Source organism: Solea solea, chromosome 6, assembly GCF_958295425.1.
Source record: "Solea solea chromosome 6, fSolSol10.1, whole genome shotgun sequence".
Taxonomy (NCBI): domain Eukaryota; kingdom Metazoa; phylum Chordata; class Actinopteri; order Pleuronectiformes; family Soleidae; genus Solea; species Solea solea.
The window spans coordinates 11,709,360-11,731,033 of NC_081139.1; the positions used below are offsets into that span (position 1 = coordinate 11,709,360).

Below are 21,674 nucleotides of genomic sequence, written 5' to 3' on the forward strand. Positions count from 1 at the left end.
TTTTCTATATCATTGAATTATATAAAATTAATTGAATCAAAGGGATCGATGTTGAAGCCTTTAGGGGGATAAGAAATGTTTGGCATAACTACAAAGAATCAGAGTTGATATAAACTATTATGTAATTTGACAGCACGGTCACACTTCGCGCATAAAATCACTTCTTGCTGCAACTATATTAATGTAATCTGAAAAGGTCAATCTCAGGCTTTGTTTCTTTTAGAGTTACCCTGTTTAAAAAGAGACTATTTTTAAACCAATGTTTTCTCTGTACAGGACTCAGTGACATGGGTACCATCTTGTTTCACGTTCTGGCTTGTTGCCTTCTGGTCATTTCTTTAGCTGAGGCACAAACTGTCCAAACAGATTCAACGATCATGCCAGCAACACCTGCTGGCTTAGAAACGACAGAAAGCACAACCGACGTAACATCAGACGTGACTGAGGATACAACCACTTTTGCCACCGTCACCAATGAAACATTCAGCGACACCACAGTTCAACCTCAGACTTCTAAGTCCACAGCAATGACGACTCCTCCGACAAACAGCACCTCTCTGTCAACAGCCGCATCTGACACTAACACACCAACATTTACTGTCCCAATGACAGCAACGAGCCAGACCACAGCAGTTGACACAAGTATGCCTGATACTACAGTAATTACACCTGATACTACAGTAATTACAACTGCAAATACATCTCACACTGCCAACACAACGTCCAACTCAGACAACAGGATAACACATGGTATGTATCAGGGTACGTGCCCATTACGATTTAATTAGTTTACTGGCTTTAATCTGCTGCTTACTTTTTCACTATAACAGGTGTCGGATTCAACAATTCAGAAAAGAACATCACAATTGTCTTCAGTGTTGCACTGGGAGCGTTAGCTGTGGCTTTTGTGATATTCATGTTTCACAGATGCAAACAGAGAGCCCAATACTTGCATCAACCTTTCTACAACTCTGACGAGCCAGGTAAGATGCTCCCTCTTCTTCACTCAATCAGTACAAACGGTTTGGCTGATTATTAAAAGTTTAAATACCTGAGTGATTTTTCCACAGATACTTTTGTAGCTGGCGATGACACACTAGTGATTTCTGGAGGACTGTATGACGGCCACCCCATCTATGATAATGTACCGACAGTCCAAGAGGACCAGTCTCAATTTCGCCTCCAGTTTTTTCATTAAGGAGAGACGGTTGTCACATTGGATACACTGGTACCCTCATCCATCTATTCCAAAGCTAAAGCGTCATATTGAAATTTGAATTCGAGGCTAAAGGCAGAGAGGAAGGCAAAAATGACAAGAATGGATATGAACAGTTTGAACAAACTTTTACTAATATCACTTGCATCGCTGCCAGTCATAGAGATGGATGGATTGATATATTAAGATATAAGATAAGATAAGATAAGATATATTAAGTAATAGTAAGAGAGTAAAATAGTAATACCCTCACCACCAACTATATGAACTTTGTGAACACCAGTAAAGCCTCAAGAAACATAGGTGGCTCACACACTACAATACCAATAGTAATACTGTTCAACTAATTCATAACAGTACTGTCTCTGCATGTTTAGAAATAAACTTGACTTTAAAGATCAATATTGTCTATCGAATCCTTAACAGAACACTATCATCTATATGCATATGAAGACCATTGGAATATGAACTCTTAAACCAATGTAATATATATCGTTAATACTATATATCTGACCAGTAACAGGACTACACTTAAGCAAAGACTGTCTCGTTGTTTTTCCTCTTTTTCTTGTCACGGCCAGTGACTGCAGTCCAACCAGCATCTCTCATACGTTTCATTGCAGCCAACTTCAAGAGGTTCCCCGGTGATTTGTGAGTGATGGGGCTCTGCATGTGGAAAAAAATGTTAAAGTGATGTTTTAATAGAAACCAGATGATTTATTTAATCTATATTCAAGTATAAAAATGTATACAGATGTTTCTTTAACAGTATGTTACCTTTTGGGAGATGTTGAGTTTGCAGGATGGAACAGCAGATATATTTGCAAAGGTCTGTCAAAAGAAACACAAGGTCAGAGCAGTTTTTCTGATATTGCACAAATAATGATATAATAGTCACAAAAGCAATGGAGTTGAAACAAAGTACTTTTAATGAATAAACACTAGATCAACAAAAATAAGACTCACCAAGAGATCATTTTGATCTGAGCTGTCAGACTTGGGGTCGAGCTCAACGGTGACCTTGCCCAAAAGTGCTGCTTTTTCACCAGAGGGTGGTGTTCTTATTCTGTAGGACTGTAAGAAACATCAAAGAGTAAATGTCAGCAAAGGTCACGTTTTTATTCATTTGGGGAAAATGTCAGAATAATAACTGTGTAGTACCCTGATCTTTGAGGTCCTGTCCTGGCTCAAACGTCTATGAGGTCTTGCGTCATCATTCCCAATGTCCTATGATGCAAATTTAAATTAAATGAATAGATATAAAGTTCAATGGAGTAACATAAGTATGACAACAAACCATTCCCATTTAAAAAGCAAGTTTATCTCAATGCTGTGGGAAGAGGTTCACACCGAAATTTGGGTGGAAGAGGAAAAATAATAATAAGGAGCCTGAACAATTATAGTAGATGCCTGCTTTGCAATGTTGTTCTTATTACTCCAGAATGAGCTGTTTATATTTACATCAGGGGTGGGTCTTCTCTTTGGCCATTATGACCACTATGGTTTTTTTTTTTACAGTGGCCCACAATGGACAAACTACATATCATTTGACTTCTAATGTTAACTGAAAGCTACCATAGGGGTGAGGGAGGTTGAGCTGCAACATTTCATGTGCAGATGTTGCTCAAACCTACAAAATGTACCTTTGGGCTCATCATACTCTTTGAAAGTGCAGCATTTCCACCATCTCTGTTGTAGGTGGGTGTATTCCTGCTCATGGTGAAGTCAAACACATGTGTCTTTGCAGCACTCGCTTTTGGAGTCTCTGAACACCTTCTTCCTCTTTTAACGTTTGAAGCAGGTGACTGGAATTTCAAATACACCCTCTTGGTTAAATGATGACAAACAAGATCACAGTGGTCGCAAATATGCATTAGTACAGGCTTTTACCTGCTTGCTTCGTGCGTCTGACAGCTGGTTGATTTTTATCAATGACACCTCTTTCTTCAAACAAGTTAGCTCCTTCTGTAGGTTTTCCTGATCACAAAATGTCAAAATGAACTGTCTCTCAATATAAAGTGCATTTGATTAAATCCTGAACATACCGTCTGTTTTCTTTCTGACTTCAGCTGTTTCTTCAGCTGATAATTTTCAGTCTGATGCTTTAAGAGATCCAGCCCCTTATCAAAAAAATATGATATAACTGATTCATTATCTCATTGTTATTAAATGGTGTTAATCATTTCAGTTATTTTTTTTCATCTCATACCAGTGATTTACTTTGGGCAACAGCCTCCATCTCTTTCTTCTTGTTTTTATCCAGCTCTGCATCCTTTTCTTCAACCATTCGGTCACATTGGCTCTGGTGATGAAAAGAATAATGCAACATGTTTTTCTAGCAAGATATTTTTATTAAACCCAACACATTCAGTGATGCCTTCCAGCATGGAGTTAACATGTTCTCCGGTTTCCTCCCACAGTCCAATAACATGCAATATGGAGATTACGTAAACACTCTAAATTGACTGTGAGTGTGAGAGTGAATGGTTGTATGTCTCTATGTGGCCCTGTGAAGGACTGGCAAATTGCCCAGGATGTATCCCGCCTATCGCTCTGTCAGCTGAGATTGGCACAGCTCCCCTCACGACCCTCGTGTGGAGGATAAAGCAGTAGAAGATGGATGGATGGATATTCAGTGATAATTCTACCTTATGTTTCTCCATGAGTGTGACCATATCTGCAATCTTGTGTTGACACTTGAGTTCTACATCTTCCCTGTTCTTAATGGCCTCCACTGCTGTTAACCTGAGCTTTTGTACCTGTGATACAAAAATGTCATTAATTATTTCTTTATTCTTGGTTATAAATGTGAAACTATAACATATGTGACTTTATAATATTATTTTAGTAACCTCATTGTCAAGTTCTATTGCAGAGCTCATTTTATGTTCAAGATCCTTAAGGAGTTTCTGCTGTTCCTCTTCATGGAGTCTTCTAAGGTTATGGGACTCATCCTGAAGACTGCTGATCTGGACAAAAACAAGCATCAACATAAAACAGGAAAATGCGTATTAGTTCAATGATTATCTCAATATTAAAATTTGGATGAGGAAAAGAAAACACATCACCATACCTGATTTTCAAGATGTTTGGTTGTTGCAGCTGCATTTGCTATTTGTTTCTTTAGCATTTTATTCTGAAAATATTTAAGTGAACAATTTAAATATATAAACACAAGCCAAATCAAGTGCTGTGTATATCTACAATATTAAAAAAAAATTCACAATCATCACAAACCTCTTTTTGGTATTCCTCCTGGACTTTAAGTTTATTCTCAATTTTCTTCCTGAGATTGTTCACCTGAAAATAAAACAAAACAGTTCTGTTAGTTTCACAATGTTAAACAACAGCCACATTTTTAATTTGCAGGCTTTTGAAATTAACCTTTGTTTCCATTGTTTTGATTTGTTTTTCCTTTTCTGTAATTTTCTCCTGCAGATGTTCACACTATGCACAAAACATAAATAATTAAGGTTTTGACAACAAATGTCTTATTAAAGTACTGTGAGAAAATGGATTTGGTTAGCGTTATTACATTTTCTCCCAATTTCTTTTCCAGTGTCTCAGTTTTTTGACATTTCCCTTGGACTTGGGTTTTGAGAGAGTTTACTTCCTTCCTGTTAAAAATGGTATACTCATTAACATCACCAAAAGCACACAATGTCAAAATATAGTGAGTAAAAACTCTATAATTCAAACTGACCTCAAGCTTTGGTTTTCTTCTTCAAATCTTTGAATTTCTCTTGTGAGCTTCACAGTCTTCTCCTCACTTGCCTGGTGAGTGAAGGCAGTTTTAGGAATTATGGAACAAAAAACACACATTGCACTCATGAAAAATGTTATTAAGATTACAATACAATGATTAAGACCTTCATATTTGCCTCAGTTTCTTTCACATTAGAGGATCCACTGTCCAATTGCTGTTGAAGGGCCATCTTCTCAGACAGAAGCTCATTAAAGCTGGACAAGAGCTCTTCATATTTTACTCTTTAAATTATATGAATCAAACATTAGATGTACAGTTTGAAACAAAATTCTATAAGCCAACATTATGGATTGATTGGTTATTATGAACACACTCATGCAATGTGATGTCTCTCCTCAAATGCTCCTCTTCTTCTTGATTTTTCTTTATTTCAGTCAACAACTGTTCCTCAAGCTCCTGCATTTTGATCTGAAAGTGTATAAAAAGCACATCACTAAATGTTGTTTCTTTATTCAACACATTTCCCTAAAGTGGACTGGAGCAACAAAATAAAAATTAAGTTTCAACCTCAGCCACAGCAAACTTCTTCAAATCTTCTTGTGCCTTTTCAGCAGCTTCACATTCCTTCTTCATTAGATCATTTTCACTTAAGGCAATCTCTGCTTCTTTCTGGACAAAGACAATGTGTTGTTTGTTGTATGTTTACATATATACATTTTCAGTATCAAACTACATGGAAAATGTTATAAATATCACCTTAAGTCGCTGGACTTACTGTTTTCTTCAAAAGCATGGCTGTTAGTTCCTTCACTATAACTTCACTTTCATGGATCTTACCCTTCAGAGACTCAATGGATTTTGATTTTATGTCCTAAGAACAACAACATTCAGAGACTCATTTTCTGTTGTGTTTGACTATAAAAGCAGCTTCTTTTCCTGGCTTCTCCCTTCTAGGGGTCGCGACATTTGATTTGGCAGGGATTTTTAATGCTGGACTTCCAGACCACTGGATGTGGGGTGGGGTCACTGAGTGTCCAATTAACCCAATCATTCAATAACAAAATACCCCAGCTGTTGACCAGTCAGGATTCAAACTGGCCAAATTCCCTTTCCACTAGTCCCTAGGCTAATTTAAAAGCGAAGACAATAAAAACACACTTTACCAGCTCATCTTCAAGTGTTTTGATGTGCCCATCCTTGTTTGTACTCTGCTCCATGGTCTCACCTGTTGAGGAAAACATATTCTTTCAGCTTGACACACCTTCAAATAAAAATATCTACATATTTCACACAGCACGCCTTACATAAAAGGGTGTTTGTCCTTTCAAGTTCCTTGATGTTCGCCATTAATTCACCATTAGTTTCTCTAGACCTTGAAAATAAGTGAAAACAAAGAATGACATGAGTAGAATATGTGATTTCTTTGGAAGATACTGTGAATTTTCAGGCGTTAATAATACCTTTGTATCTCCAAAGCCAATGCATTCTGTAGCTCTTTAATGGTTGTCTGAAACTGCTCCTGCTTCTCTGCTTGTTGATTTTTTAATTTGTTGAGCTCTTGCAAGCTTAAATCCTTGCTTTGGAGGATCTGTGCATATTCTGCTTTTCTCTGTTCCATGGCTGTAGCACTGGCTTCATATTTTTTCTTTAAGGGGAAAGATAATGTTTCAATAAAAGCAAATCACAGAATAGCTCAGATGAAAAAAAAACACATCAACAATCTCAACATACTCACCTGAGTTTTCTCATAGTCATGCTCAGCGGTGTGCAGTTTCTGAAGAAGAGTTTCCCGATCAGATTCTGAGCTTTTGAGAAGTTTATATTGTTGATCTGTAAGGACAGTAAATATGGTATTACATCTACAGGATGATGTTATTTGGTGTGGTCAAAATCACTAATAACTAATCATTTTAACACGCATAATTTATAGTTTATAGTTATAGCAAGTAATCTGTTAAAATATGGGATTTGAACCCAGTTCTAGGGTCACATTAGCCTATTTAGCCACACTGCTTTTTTTTTTTTACAGAACAAACCTTGTCTTGAAATCCAAACATGTTCTTACCTGTTTCATATTGGAGTTGTTTGCAATGCTTTTGGGTTTCATGGAGGTCAAGATGGATTTTCTGAAGTTCATTTTCTTTTCTCTCAAGTTTTGTTTGAAGCCCTGCAACCTGTCAGTGCAACAGTACCCATGAAAATTTGATTCAAAGGTTAATGCTTGTAAATTACCAATCCCATAACATGCAGATCCTATTTTAACAAACCTCTTCCTCCTTCAGCTTATATTCTGCACAATATTTGTCTTTCATTTCTTCAAATTGGAGAAGGCCCTCGTTTACTGGAAGAAGATGAAGCCATTAAAGACATAAGCTTGTCAATTTATAAAGAATTCATGCTGTCATTTCAGAGAGAGATACCTTTCCGCATTTCTTGTTGGTCGGTTTCTACTTGAATTCGAAGGCTTTCAAATACTGCAACTATTTTCTACAAAAAAAACAAAAACACCAATCAAACATTTATTATTATTATTTGTTTTAAATCCTGACAAGTTTGGAGGTATTTTACCTGTATACGCTCACTGTTTTCCATAAAAAGGTGATGTGTTTCCTCTCTCTCAGATTCAACTACAAAATGACAAAAAACATTTAAAAAAAATCTGGCAATACCCTTGATCTCAGATAATTTCAGAAATGTTTAAATAAAACTTCCTTTTACTGACATAGATGCATTTTCTCAGCAGACCGCTGAAAGGTATGTTTGAGTATATTACACAAATTCCTGGTTGCGTTGTCTCTGCATAAAAAAAACCATTTATTCAAAACCGATTTTTATTTGTGTTTAAGTATGTATTCAGTTCTTTTACTTATTCATACTTGTTCCTCAAATCCTCATTTTCACTCGTCTGTTCCTCCAGCTTTGTGCTAATACTTTCATTTGCAAACTGCAAAACCAGAAAACAAACATGTTGTAATTATGATTATATCCTCAATCATCAAAGAAAAAGAACTGCATATATGAAACAGACAGAGAGATAGAAAACCTATTGTTGAAGCACACACCTGCAATTCTAGAATGGTTTTGCGCTGAGTTTCCATTGTTCTTTTGTTTTCTTGGAGTCTCCTTTCCTTCTGCACAGTGTCTGAGTCAGCTTTGACCTTCCAACACTTAATTTTCTCAAATTCATCAAGCAGCTTGGCATAAAGCTGCCCAGGGTTGCAATTATGCTGGGGAATGGCCACAGCGATGGTAAGTAAACTGGGGCACTTCAGAATATACGCGTTGCAAAAGCAGAGTACGTTCAATACACTTTTCACATTTGTATACATTGAAATTACCTCATCTTTTTCCATTGGTGGCACAAATTTCCTCTTGGGAACGTCTTTAGAGGAGGGATAATAATTAATTATTCATACCATGTACGACAATTGAATAAGATGTGTTGAAATTATGTAGCAAGTGTTGTGTTCTAGAAAATACCCTGTCTTGTTGGTTTAGCTGGCATAGCCATACTGGAAAAAGGCATGTTTTGCCCTTTACCCTTGTCAAAACATACACTGTAACCCTAGGGGAAAACAACAATGTGCTTACTCATCATTTGCATTAATGCGTACATCTTTTGAAATAATCTCCTTCCTTTCTTTTAAGCACAATTGTACATACATAAAGCTAAGGTATAGCATCAAAAGGTTTTGCCTTTATTGGTTCAATGATGTTTGCAGTTGGTTATCTATTGGCGAATGAAACTTATCTGCATGAAAGATCTACAATATAGTATCCTACATACTATTTGCACAATACCAAAATGTTCCAAATTTAAAATCCATGTAGGCAAGAGGCTGTAGTGCAAAAAACAAGTGACTCTATGCACAAACATCAGTACAGCATTAGGTCAACAGGCGTCAGCACTTTCACACTGTGTCTGCTTGTTATTGTGTCCCTGTCTTGCTTAAACAACAATAAAAGGATCAACCAGCCATCATTCATACATGCAAATCTGAACTATCTGGGGCTAAATTATAATCTGAACTGATGTGAAGAATATTTATGGACACATTTCAGAATGGGGACTCATAAGATTCATATTAGATTCATAAGATCCATAAATCCAAACTAAGTCTTCTTTTTGGAACAATCCTGTGATGATATCTTGTGTTGTATGCATGTCTACTTACCTGCTGCATTGTATTCATGAAATCACAATCTTTCTTAATGACTTCCTGAGGCCTGATGGCAGATACCTGTCCACTGTTCACCCTAGGCGGCACCAAGAGTTTAAAGTTGAAACTGCGATCTCTCTCCATCCTGAAATGATCGCAGAGTTCAGTTTCAGCTGTTAATACCTCACGTAAAGTACAGTAACAGTATGTACAATGATGTAATACATACAATATGATATAGATAATAGTCACATGAAGGAGATACATCTTGGCCTCAGTGATGCTACATTCATATCAGACAATAAACAAAAGCCCCTGTAGATAGATACCTTATTAAGTACACATTTAACTACTCATTCACGCAAATATCAAAAAAAAAAAAACAAGCATCAGAATGGAGAAGAAAGATGATTTAAGTGACTCTTAACTGTGGCATGGTTTCTAGTGCCAGACAAGCTGGTCAGAGTATTTCAGAAACTGTTCATCTACTCTAGATTTTCATGTTGAATCATTTACACAAATGGACAGAAAAAGAGAAATATCTCAAAAGTGTTGATTTAAGTTATTGCCAGAGGTCAGAGGAGAATGGCCAGACTGGACCGAAATGATGCAATGGTAACTCAAATCACCACCAGTTAAAATCAGGGTATGCAGAAGACCATCTCTGGATGCACAACATGTTGAATCTTGAGGCAGGAAGGCTACAGCAACAAAGACCACACTGTGAGCCATACCATTTTATTAGTTGACCTGTGTATGAGAGGAGTAAAAAAAATCTGCCAACGTTGCCGATGGCCACATAATGTACCTATAGCCTTGATGTACTCTAGACCAGTGTTACCCAAACTTTTTAAATATTAATTCAGCCATTTCCAAGAGATATACTGTGTGTTTGATAAAATAATCACAAATATATATCGACCTGTTTATTTAATACTTCTTACAGGTTGTAAAAGTGTTATCACATTGATTTGATGACCCAAAAATATCTCCTGTCACCCATTTGTGGGTCCAGACCTAGTCTTGCACATACTCTAATGTTGCAAGCAGTGAACTTAACAGCATTTTTAACAAGCACAAGATTATTGCATCATAAAAAGAACAAAAGAACTGTATAAGAGGTAAATTAATTTTTATGTCAAAGGTGACAAGACTAGATTTTACCAAACAGTTGTTGGCATTGATAAATATTAAGTTAGTTATATTCACTAATTAGTATGAAGAGCGAAAACAAACGTGACCTAAAGAACTGGCTTTCGGGCTGACGTAGCTGACGTCATCAACGGCAACGGAAGAAATCCTCAACATGCAATACACACACCGGGCACTTTATTAGACACACCTGTTACGCTGTTTGTCAGCTAATTAGGTGGAGCAACTAAATTAATTTAGCCAAGCAGCAGAAGATCAAAAATAATATCAGGTTTCCTGTTTACCTGGGTTACCCAATCCTAAAATAGACAGATATAAATTCTGTTGTCACTGTATAGCACTCTGTTTTGAGCAGTGAAATGTATTATTATAATAATAATAATAATAATAATCATACTTATTGTTGTTATTATTATTATTATGATGATTATTATTATTATAATAATACTAATAATCATAATCATAATTCATTTTATTTATAAAGCACTTTACTTTTTTTTTTTCCTCATAGTACTACAGAGGCAGGTTATAAAGCATACATTAAAAATACATCATGAGCCAGGAGCAGCCCTATTTATATGATTTCCTGAAAAGAAATTAAGTGTGTATGTCCCTGAAGATGTAGTAAACAGTAAATGGGAAACCAAATATTTAAATTTTTATAGCTGTGTTTAAAAAACTAAAGCACACGGAAATTAAAGTAGCCCAAAACTCAAGTAATAACAGATTGAACAAATATTACATTTATTAAGGACTCGTTTAGCATCAGGAAGACATTTTTAAAATAATAGATAATGTCAGTCAGCGTTTACATGTTTTAATTCCACGTACTGACCTGACGTTAACTCGCTACTGCAATTCCACTCTAACCAGCAAGCCAACCGTTACTGCACCTGTAGCTAGCAAGTTAATCGTTGTCACTTAAAATAGCATATGAGGCAACAACATAAGGAAAAAAACGTAGCACTTTTGTTGTCACGACGTTATTTTGGGAAAAAACGAACAAGACTACACACCTGTTGTTAGTATTGTTGAATATTAGGTAATATTCACTAATTCGTATGAATGACGAAAACAACATGACCTACCTGACTTTCGGTCTGACGTGGCTGACGTCATCAACGGCAACGGAAGACATCCTCAACGTGCAATACACACACCGGCCACTTTATTAGGCACACCTGTTACGCTGTTTGTCAGCTGTTTACCTGGGTTACCCTAATCCTAAAATAAACAGATAGATAAAAGCTATGCTGTTACTGTTTGAGAAGTAAACAGTAACTTGTCATTTTAGTAACATTTCCTTCATCCAAAATGCTTATTACATTTACTCAAATATGGATTTGTAAATGTCTGAGAAAAAAAAACAAAAAAACAACAACCTTATATGTATAAACCATACAATGGTGTGGACTAGATTTGTCAAATTGCAGTTTATTTCATTTTCTGACGTGTATTTCATAGTAACTTGTAATAAGTAGTACATGTTCCTATGAAGTGAATACATACAGCTATGCAACACAGTTCAAGCTCTTTATTATAAAACGTTTGTAATACTTAGCAATCCTCAACAAATTAACAAGAAAACATTTTAAAAGAGGAACTGGGAATTGGCATGATTCATTTCATGTGACATCGAGTAGAATATACAAAGTAATAATGGCACTAAGGCTGTTTACAGATGGTAAACCGTGTTATCACAGTGTTATTAAATCTAAGCAAAGTTAGGATAAGGGAGAAAGTACATGCAGCATCATTAAAAAATACAAACCTGCACTGCAAATGTTCTATAGTAAAAGAAAAATTTCTTATCACACATTTTAGAAGGTAATTATATATAATGTGCTACAGTGAGGGTACAGAGTTTTTATACAATCTGAAATTTAATAAAATAAAACATCATATTAATATATAATGACATACAAGGTGAGGCAAACTGGAATAGTCTACAAAACACATATATAATCCCTTGAAGAATATTAGAGGTGTGATATGCATCTTGTTAAATGGATTTTAAAGGGCTTTAATGTATAAATATTTTACAGTGTTGCAATGAACCTATGATTTCTATGGCAGTCCTCACAAACAAACAACACATTATAGAACAGGTGATGAGTGTTTATCGGAGTATATGTGTTTTTAAAGAACACACACCTCAGAGACAATAAAAAACTATCATAGCATGGTGTTTTAGACACTGTCTTCTCTCTTCTCACCCTCTGCCACTTCATTAGCAGCATTGTCCCTGTTGGACCTCTCTTCTCTACCTCCCATCCTGGCCCTACACTCCTCCTCTTTTTTCTCTTTTTTCAGCATTCGATAGTTTAATCCCATGCCAAAAAACAGGAAAACGCTGGAAACGATGAGGAGTATCCCGCAGCCCTGGTACGTGTACTTGTAATCATGATAGATATCTTTGAACCTTCCTGTAAAAGACAAAACAAATCAGCTTACAAACAGAAACACCCATACATTAATCATATTGTCAATTTAGAAGGTCATATAGTGGATGATGTACTCACCAAGGAGAGGGGGCCCTAACAACACAGGGCCACACTCCACAATAGTGACCAGACCAACAGCACTGGAGAAACGCTGCGCTCCCACCAGGTCCATTAAGGTCTCAAAAAGCACTGAGCTTAACCAGCCAAACGCAAACCCAAAGAAGATAGCATAAATGACAAAGCCTTTGTAGTCTACTGACATTGGAGCTAGAACGTGGCACACACCATTGTACAGTACAGAGGCTGCAAAGAAGTACTGTATTCTGGGCCGCACCCATTTGGTGTTGGCCACCATTCCCATTGAAGGCCGGGCAACCATGTCAACAAAGGCCAGCACAGACAGTAAGAAAGCTGCCTTTTCTTTCGGGATATCTTTACTTTTCGCATAATTACTGAGGAACACCAGTGGTGCAAAGAGGCCGAAAAACATGATAATGTTGCCCATGATATAAAGTAAAAATCCTCGATGCTTGAACAAAGAGAGGTCAATGAAGCTGTTAATGATCTGCATGCAAGTCCTCCTCTCTGTGGTCCTCTCTACAGGCTTGGGTTTTGGTCCTATAGGTCGCATGAGGGAACCAGCGACGCAGCAGTTGAAAAGCAAACCACCAAGAATCAGGAAGCTTCCTCTCCAGCCAAAGTGGTCAAAGAACCAGGTGTTTAAAGGAGCCAGGGTGGAAAGAAATACAGGACTGCCTGCCATGGCAAGGCCGTTGGCAATGGGGCGCTTCTTGTAGAAGTACTTTCCAATCATGGTGAGAGCAGGGTTTAGATTGAAGGCCAATCCCAAGCCTAAAAAAATCAAAGAAATGTGTACAAGTTACATTTTTCAAATATAAGGATTTATGCATAAAAAAACTTCAAAATGTTTTGTATTTTTCACATGACTATATTGATTAGAACACTAGATGGCAACAGTGCACAGATGGAAAAAAAATGGGTGAGTCATGGCAAAACTTTACAGTATAAAAAAAGGGGGTAAAAATAGGTACCTCCCACCACACCAATACAAAAGTACAGGGCTTCAACAGAATTGCAGAATGAGGCAGCAACAAGGCCCAATCCAGACAGGCACCCTCCTGCCATCATAACAGGACGACTCCCATATTTATTAACCAAGATGCTGCTGATAGGACCTAAAACAACAGAGAAACAAACAGACACATTCATGTAAAAAGCTGAGGTGATGAGATTTTGCATGCGATCATCAATGCACACTTCTATATACAACCACCAGAGGGCTCTGGTGCCACAGCTGTGGTACACCAAATTCAACCAACTTCTGCAATTTTTTTCCCTTTTTGTCAGTGCTGCACTGCAGTGGATGTGTTCTCATGCCATTAATATTGCAAACTGTCAGGAAAACCATCAACGCTGTAATGAAATAATCATTTATTTGGTTCTCAGATTCATAAAAATTGACAGAGGAATAATTTGTTTGTGAATTCTTCCTAAACTGACTCAAAACTAATTTTAAATGATTCTTAGAGGTACCCCAGTTCAGACAAGTGGGTGGGGGTGTATGTGCATGTGAATATATGTGTGTGTGTGTGTGTGTGTGCGTGAGACAAAGAGAGAGAGGGGGAGAGAGAGAGATGATGATGAATGCACCTTGGATTCAACATCAATTCAAGAAAATCACTATGACTTGTAAACAAATGCCTAAAATGAATGTGGGCTCCAGGTCACAAAACACCATCTCCATCTCCAGCCCATAACAACTGGCCTAAATGAGTATGAAGGTCCATGCAGTCTGCCAAAACTCTGCACTACCCAGCAAAGCTTAATAGAAACTGACAGTTTTTGTTTAGAGGTTGTCCAGACTCATTTGCCAGCACGGTGCAAGACAAAGGGTTTTTAAATTGTGATACAGGGAGACTGCACTCCAACAATGAGTTTTTTCCGTCCGCCTGCAAGGCGGAGTTGCTCAGAATAAAAAGGTTGGAGATGAACCAGTGTAGAGTATTGTAAATGTAATGAATCAAAAATGGAAAGAGCACTAAGTATGCAGGAGTGTGGTTGTGAATGAACCCCCACTGAAGTGCTCAGAAGGCGTCAGAAACAGCAGCGGAGTCACCTGTCATCTTCTCGCATCACTGATTAACACCTTTATTATCATAGTTACATCTATCTTACTGCTTTATACATGAACAAAATGACTGTTGAAGAGTTTTATTACAGTTTAGGCCTTTCAATATGCAACTTTTACATGTGCCTATTTTGCTATTTTCATTGAATTGAGAGAATGTCTATTGTGATTTGTAATTGTATGTTTCGGCAACATAATCCATAGTCAGTGTCTGTTTAAAGCATAAAACAGTGCTTTTTAAAAGGCATGTGAAATGTTCTCTCTTCCTTTCTTCCACATCACAGAAAACATACAGAACTGTAGTTTTATGTACTTTTTTGTTACACCCCTATATTGAACACTCAGTGATACCATAGCTCATAAACGTGTTAGGACGAGTGCTTAACTCACTTTTGTGGATAATTAAATTAGGTAGACAGAAGCTTAAACCACAATGTGAAGCCAAAAACAAAAAACATTCATGTTATTTTCCCTATTCAATTCAAGTATGTCCTCTTCTGCGTAGTAAGTAAGTAATCATGCAGCGCCTAGTTTAATGCAATAAAGCATGATTCCTTTAACGGGTTATATCTGGACACTTGCCTTGAACACCACGGAGATATAATATAAAGTTTTTCAGAAGTTTTATGCAGTAGATGCAGTTCTAACTTAACTAGAAAATACTGTCTACTTTAATTTGATTGCTTGCAGAGCTTGCAAATAAATTTCACCCTCATGCTAGAATAGGAGGATTCAATATAAAGTGTTTTATGTGATGCTATAGTTTCCACCTCACATCAGTTTGGCACAATATAGGAACTTTACTGCAACTCTCTGAGATTAGAAAAAGAGGTTAGTGTCATGATTTTAAATAATTAAAATGACATTAAAATAAAACGAGGTGCAGTGTTTTGATTTCAGAGTCGGAGGTCTTGGGGGAGCTCCTTGTTCATCCTTTCTTTCGTCTCTCCGTGTTGAATATCACACATGAGAATGAAGCTCTGTCATCATGGGACTTCATGGCCAGAACAGTGTGACATCACCCAGTGTTTAATTCAACTGATTAGAGTGGGAACACAACCGAACCCTTGTTGGTCTTTCAAAGGGAAGCAATCAAAGGGAAAGAGTGCAGTACAGGGATAAACCCCATTAATGTGCCCCAGAGACGGATTATGTCCGACTTTACTGTATTCTTCAGTCGGGCTAGCACACTTTTGTTTACTCTTAGCATGAAATGGTTGATTCTAGCAGTATTATAATTCTTATTTCACATCATGGTTTCAATAAAATTTTAGTGCAGATCATGCATTCATTCATTTTGCAGGTCACAGGGAGCTGGAGCCAATCCCAGCTGACATGAGGCGAAGGCGGGGTCACACCCTGGACAGATCGCCAGTCCACCACAAGGTCAACACGTAGAGACGAACAATTTATACATACATATAACAATTTGTGCATGCATTGGTCTCAAAATCTGAATGTCAAGCTCATGTTAAATATGATCAAATGTTCACACGTTGAGTTTCATTTGACCTGTTTGATCAATTGATTAATTGATGGTGTCTGTGTTGGAGCAGAAGTAAAGGATTGGCTTTCACCACAACACTGCCGGAATAAATCTTTTACAGTTGTGCGGAGTGACAGAAATCGATTCAATCTATAAATCCTGATGTGCTAAATGTCAAACAAACCCATGTTTTTCAGGTTATGTTTGAGATCGTATAGCTCACCTCCGCCATACATCACTGCTAACATGATGGAGGAGATCCACGACACTTGGCTGCTGGATGCATTGAAGATCACCTCAATCTCTTTGAAGAAGACTGTGATGGACTTTGGAAATGCATAGGAGAAACCAATGGAAATGAAAGCACCGACCACCACCATCCATCCCCAGCCACCTTCAGGGGGCTCATACCCTTGAGGACCACCAATGGCAGGCGCCATTGTTGCTCAGAAAGTTCCTCTTTAAGTTCGCACAGTCAACAAATATGACAACCTGTTCAGGAGAGAGAGAAAAGTACTTGGTTAGTGGGATGTTTAAAATGTACCACTATGAACCATAATGACATAAGGAGATCATGTTATTACTGAAGCTAGTTCAAATATAACAATCCACCAATGAAAATAGTAATTAATAAAAGTCTTTGCTGTTTGTTACACAGGATGATACTAATGCCAATCACTGGCATTATGATTGTGATTTATTTATTCTGCATTTATTTTATTGTGTGTTGTTACCTAGGTAGATAGAAGTAGAATAAAAAATGCAAGAACAGGAAATTGCTAAATGACTACCACAATTGTGTGCAGTCCTTTTCAACCTTTTATGATACAATGGTAGCTATATTTATTATCTTTGTAACCTCAGTATTGAATGCAATCTTTTTTTAATGTATATATATATATATGTTTATATATATGTAAGCCCACAGATTTAGTTTTGTCTCATCTTAACTAACCAGAGTAGCTTTAACTTTCACACATTCACCATCAATATGTGCATCATAAGCTGTTGCACAGATCACTCACTCTCTTCTACCGACCTGTGTACAGCACATCTGAGTACCTTTGCTTTGCTGATACCTTGTGCATACTTCCAAAGATCAGATTTGTCACAGAAGGAAAAGAGTTTAAGATCAAGGATGTTATTTTCAGCCCCACTTCGCTTTGAATTGCTCCCTGCATGATATTGACAGAGCTCCCACCCACTGATCGTCTACAGTCTCACTTTAGAAGTGATTAATAATACGAGTCCATCCACAGCGTCAAACAGCTTACTGTATTGTATACACAGAGGAGACTATTTGAGCAGAACATTGATCAGGCCGTAAATGCAGGTTGAATTTACACCACTCAAAGGCTCAGTGTGATCCTTGGGACTGGGTGATGATGTAGTGTTTTCCAGCCAAGGAGGGCTTGATTTTGTTGATAAATTAGTTTAGCACTCTGGAAACTTATTGGATAAGCCAGTTGTGTGCAGCAAGTAGTGAATATTTAATGTGTTAAAGAACTTTTGTTATTGAGCTGGGATTTTAGCTGCTGCTATGCAGCTGTAAATGCACATTCTGCATTATTCCACAGACACAATAAGAGGGTAATGGAAAAGAAGTAGAAACTTGGATGTCCTCTTTATTTATTCAGACATTGTGGATCAAAATAATTACACAGTAATCACTTGGGTATAGGAAGTAAATTCTGCATATAAGTTCTGTATGTTTTATTGATTAGATGAGCAAAGATTTGTGCATTTAAATAAACAATTTCATGTCTGCAGGAAGAACACACATGTTGCTTTTTGGTAACTTATTGGTGTAATAAGCCTACACACAGAGATTACCTTTGAGCTAGGGTTCCATGTGAGCACATTTCTACTGTGGAAGAAGGTCACTTGAGTTTGTCTGAAGTGTTAAGATCACATTTACATACTAATATCAAAAATAAATATATTGTTGATAATAAATTAATAGTTTTTTGTGTATGGGGCTAATGTAGGTTATCTAGCCCAGGGGTCTCAAACTGAAATGAACTTGAGGCCACCAGCAGGGGGTCGGTTAAGTGAAAACATTCAGTAATAGGGTGTTACCAGCTTAAATTCATATCGTGAAATTCCACCATGATATCTCAACGATAGCTATAAAAAATAAATAAAAGTGTCTGTGTTGATGTGCAACAATGTATAGTTCACAATGACAATGCATTTATGATGCAAAAGTAATCTATTGCTAAAAAATAACATACCGAAATAACCCGATATTAAGTGGTGGGCCACATGAAATTTCAGAGGCCTCTGATCTATAGCCTATAGCAGAACAAACAGCATGCACTGTTATTAATACAATATTAATTACATTATAATTAGCATATACAGTATACAGGACATGGTGTTATTTATTTTACTTCATTACTTTACTTTATAAGCCATTACTGGTTTCTACCACTGAGGCAACAGACAACTTGGAGCTGTATTATTGATCTGGTTGGTTTGGTCAGTGTTGTAAAGACCCAACAGTAGCAAGACTCCAGTAATGAGACTGGTATCCTTCTTTTCTTCAGAGTCAGTGCTGAGTTAAGCAACCCTGCATACAAAAACACAGTAGATACTGAACATTATTCATTTTCTTGTTTTGGATACAGAATAATCCAGGTCATTCGTGCTGTAAAGAGAGGCAGCAGTGGCAAAGAGAATAACATAGTGAAAAGCAAGGGTTACGGGGGATCATTATAAATATGGATGGTGCAATTTTCTATAGCTATTATTACACTGTACATCAACTTCTAACATCATACTGACAAGTTCAAGACAAAACATTTTCTATTTTTGCTTTAATTAATGAATACATGGACTAGGCCTATTTCTTAGCAGTTAATACATATCAACATTCAAATTATGTTAAATTAATGATTTATCATTTTAACATGCATCTGCCACATTTGATGAAATTTAATTTTCACCATTCTAATTTACCTGAAGCTGAGGATGGTATCATTTCAAATAGGGCAGTTTTCTAGAGACATTTTCTGCCAGTATTTCTGAAGAATGATAAACTCCAGCACTGACATAGGTGTTAAATGGAGGGACAAGGTGAGACAGACAGTGTGCACAAATAAAACAGATAATACATTTTATACAAAGCACTGGTTGTTTGGCCTGTGGAGTGGAAAAACAAAATCAAATATTTCAGGGAAAAGTGGACAGTTGATTTATTAACTCTCAGGAAGGAGAAAGACTTAAGTAGACAAATGGGCTCCCGTTCTCTCTTCACACTGTAAAGGTCTAAATAAAGCATTCAAAATGAGTGGCCTTAAAGTGCCACTTGACAACACACAGATATCAGCACAAAGCAGGGTGGGCCCAGCAGAGGACATGAACAGAACAGACAACATAACCTGAAGTCAATAAACCAAAATTAGGAAAAATGCAACTGATATAAAGATCCTGGTCATATATATTCAACATTCATAGGGTTTGTTTCCATAGATTCTTGATCGCAGAATGTTTGAAAAAAAAAAAATCTTTGTCTAAGGTTACAACACAACAATTAAATTTGTCATAGGGCAAAAATGGAAAACAACGAGCAACTGAAAAAGAATATCCACGTTGTTCGTTTTAAAGTGATGCCACTGTGCACATTATCTTTGTCAAGTGTCTTACCTTGGCAGAAGTTCTCAAACAAAAGCCAGATCAGCTCTGCAGATAAACAGCAGTCTCCGTGGCAAACTAACACACTGTCGACATTATTGAAATGGACTCAGTGTGCCTGAATATGTATGAAAGAAATATCACTGCATAGGTTCACAGATACTCCAGACTTGATATGTGGATCTTCATCCACTGCGACAGTCCAGCAGTTGCCAGTGGCACCTCCACCTCAGACTTCATCGGTTTCAAAGTGGAGAAGTTGGGTTATTTCTTCAGTGCCCAGGTCAAACAGCTGGACAGCCTGGTCACAGTGGTGCAGTAGGATGAGGTCATCCAAGTTCTTATAGGCTGTGGGAGGCTTAGTTTTGTGCCCCCACAATTATTTCTCCACCCCTCTGTCATGTGCTGAGCTCACACACACACAGTTTGACTCCATGGCCCTATCGAATAATGTCTGCACTCTCAGAGATAAGATGCTTTATAGGACACTGATTCATCTGTGTTATTCAGCTTAATAGTGGAAGTTGTAAGTATAAGAAATCTACTTAACTTAACATTGTTTACTTCATCCACCTGAAAGAAAGATTTCTGAAACCCTCAGAGGTCAGACCTGGTCGAGCCTTTATCCAAACCTCCCAGAGGAGACATTAATGACTCAGAGCTTGGGAAAAGGAAAGGCTTGAGCACTGGCAGTTGTTGAAAACAGTACTTGCACATTCTTGACACCCTTGATACATTATTTCTCTTTGTTACACTGTTTTATGTTGTTCCACTCCATTTTTCACTTCTAAGAACTTTTATTACTTTTCAAATAGAGGTCTCTATAGAGTGCTACCATAAGTTATTGTTCTCTGCTGCATGGGCTGGGAGGAATGGGAGAAGGACTTGGGCCAAAGATTTTCATGTTTCCACATGTTTTGTTTTTGCAGTACTATGACAAGCAAATTCCCAAACTTCCAAATAGCACAGACCATTTTCAGTTCAGGAAAACTTTTGTGGCCCCAAAACCTTTAAAAGTTGCAGTGTGTAATTTCAGATTATTTTGGGTTGTTGTTGACGTTAGTATTCTGCTTCTGTGTCCTTCATCTGGGAACAGGTTATGTCGCAAAAATATCAGACCTAACTGAGGGAGCATTTGTGTGCATACACTGGCAGGGCAGATGCAAGCAGGGGAAGCAATAATCGTATCCTGTTAAACCACTTTTTTAATTAATAAATTGATGCAGTACAGCTTGAAAATCACAACTATATGGATATAACATACAACTACAGGATCAAGAACATCCATAAAATGCATATACACAATTAACACAGTCTTCTGGATTCTTCATGGAGCCAACCAGGAAATAAGAATATAGTGAATATCCACAGCTGGTTGAAAAATAACTCCATTTGAATGACGTCTATGGGGAAATTATCTTACTTCCCACATGATTTATAACACTAGTTAACATTTTCCTGATGAGTTGCTGTTCTCAATCACTAGTTTCAGGGCTTCTCCAACAGCACATAATGTCACCTTTGTAAATGATGTTCCCATTTAGAGGAAAATGGACTATAAAGAATGACACATATGTGATTTACAGCTGGTGTTGTCCAATAGGTATCTGGTTGCAGGGAAGGTCTGTGCACTGTGCAAAATGTCAACATGATGTTGGCAATTCATGAATATGGAGTGTTAAGGCGAGGTGGTGCTGGACTCAAGAGCAGGCAGGCAAAGACACA

General features: G+C 37.3%; 3 protein-coding genes across 10 annotated transcripts; 1 reads left to right on the forward strand and 2 right to left on the reverse strand.

Annotated features, from left to right (window-relative positions):
- The first annotated feature begins 425 nt into the window (after positions 1 to 425).
- Positions 426 to 1,618, forward strand: si:ch211-105j21.9 (sialomucin core protein 24-like). The gene is made up of 3 exons (XM_058631856.1): positions 426 to 750; positions 831 to 983; positions 1,071 to 1,618. The coding sequence occupies exons 1-3, from the start codon at positions 528 to 530 to the stop codon at positions 1,196 to 1,198; spliced, it is 504 nt and encodes a 167-aa protein (XP_058487839.1). The 5' UTR covers positions 426 to 527; the 3' UTR covers positions 1,199 to 1,618.
- On the reverse strand, positions 1,328 to 11,401 carry sycp1 (synaptonemal complex protein 1). Of its 8 annotated transcripts, none has more exons than XM_058631848.1 (31): positions 8,261 to 8,972; positions 7,985 to 8,149; positions 7,799 to 7,866; positions 7,645 to 7,718; positions 7,491 to 7,549; positions 7,343 to 7,409; positions 7,190 to 7,263; positions 6,988 to 7,096; positions 6,658 to 6,752; positions 6,383 to 6,567; positions 6,227 to 6,294; positions 6,086 to 6,147; positions 5,698 to 5,793; positions 5,490 to 5,591; positions 5,296 to 5,390; positions 5,098 to 5,203; positions 4,920 to 4,990; positions 4,752 to 4,833; positions 4,601 to 4,663; positions 4,454 to 4,516; positions 4,290 to 4,352; positions 4,069 to 4,185; positions 3,865 to 3,975; positions 3,426 to 3,518; positions 3,262 to 3,336; positions 3,107 to 3,193; positions 2,860 to 3,021; positions 2,378 to 2,443; positions 2,183 to 2,290; positions 1,994 to 2,047; positions 1,328 to 1,882 (listed from the first exon to the last, which is right to left on the reverse strand). In XM_058631848.1, exons 1-31 carry the CDS (start codon positions 8,273 to 8,275, stop codon positions 1,748 to 1,750), a joined length of 2,790 nt encoding a protein of 929 aa, XP_058487831.1. In that variant the 5' UTR covers positions 8,276 to 8,972; the 3' UTR covers positions 1,328 to 1,747. The 8 variants fall into 8 exon arrangements, with proteins under 8 accessions (XP_058487831.1, XP_058487832.1, XP_058487830.1 ...); XM_058631849.1 differs by having other exon boundaries at positions 3,107 to 3,181; positions 5,086 to 5,203; XM_058631847.1 differs by having other exon boundaries at positions 5,086 to 5,203; positions 8,261 to 8,971.
- Positions 11,402 to 11,800: 399 nt separating this feature from the next.
- slc16a1a (solute carrier family 16 member 1a) lies at positions 11,801 to 20,246 on the reverse strand. Its single transcript, XM_058630701.1, has 5 exons — positions 19,962 to 20,246; positions 16,537 to 16,805; positions 13,731 to 13,874; positions 12,757 to 13,530; positions 11,801 to 12,660 (listed from the first exon to the last, which is right to left on the reverse strand). The coding sequence occupies exons 2-5, from the start codon at positions 16,751 to 16,753 to the stop codon at positions 12,425 to 12,427; spliced, it is 1,371 nt and encodes a 456-aa protein (XP_058486684.1). The 5' UTR covers positions 16,754 to 16,805; positions 19,962 to 20,246; the 3' UTR covers positions 11,801 to 12,424.
- Positions 20,247 to 21,674: the final 1,428 nt, after the last annotated feature.

Excerpts from the sequence above, each read along its gene's own strand:
- sycp1 (XM_058631847.1), bottom strand. Across the intron at positions 7,719-7,798 it reads AATGAGGATTTGAGGAACAA|AGACAACGCAACCAGGAATT; the intron begins GTATGAATAAGT and ends TTTTTTATGCAG. Across the intron at positions 2,444-2,859 it reads AGAGTATGATGAGCCCAAAG|GACATTGGGAATGATGACGC; the intron begins GTACATTTTGTA and ends TTTGCATCATAG.
- si:ch211-105j21.9 (XM_058631856.1), top strand. The coding sequence starts at position 528 with ATGACGACTCCTCCGACAAACAGCACCTCTCTGTCAACAGCCGCATCT. Across the intron at positions 751-830 it reads AGACAACAGGATAACACATG|GTGTCGGATTCAACAATTCA; the intron begins GTATGTATCAGG and ends TCACTATAACAG. Across the intron at positions 984-1,070 it reads CTACAACTCTGACGAGCCAG|ATACTTTTGTAGCTGGCGAT; the intron begins GTAAGATGCTCC and ends ATTTTTCCACAG.
- slc16a1a (XM_058630701.1), bottom strand. The coding sequence starts at position 16,753 with ATGGCGCCTGCCATTGGTGGTCCTCAAGGGTATGAGCCCCCTGAAGGT. Across the intron at positions 13,531-13,730 it reads TTGTATTGGTGTGGTGGGAG|GCTTGGGATTGGCCTTCAAT; the intron begins GTACCTATTTTT and ends TGATTTTTTTAG. Across the intron at positions 12,661-12,756 it reads GTTAGGGCCCCCTCTCCTTG|GAAGGTTCAAAGATATCTAT; the intron begins GTGAGTACATCA and ends TGTCTTTTACAG.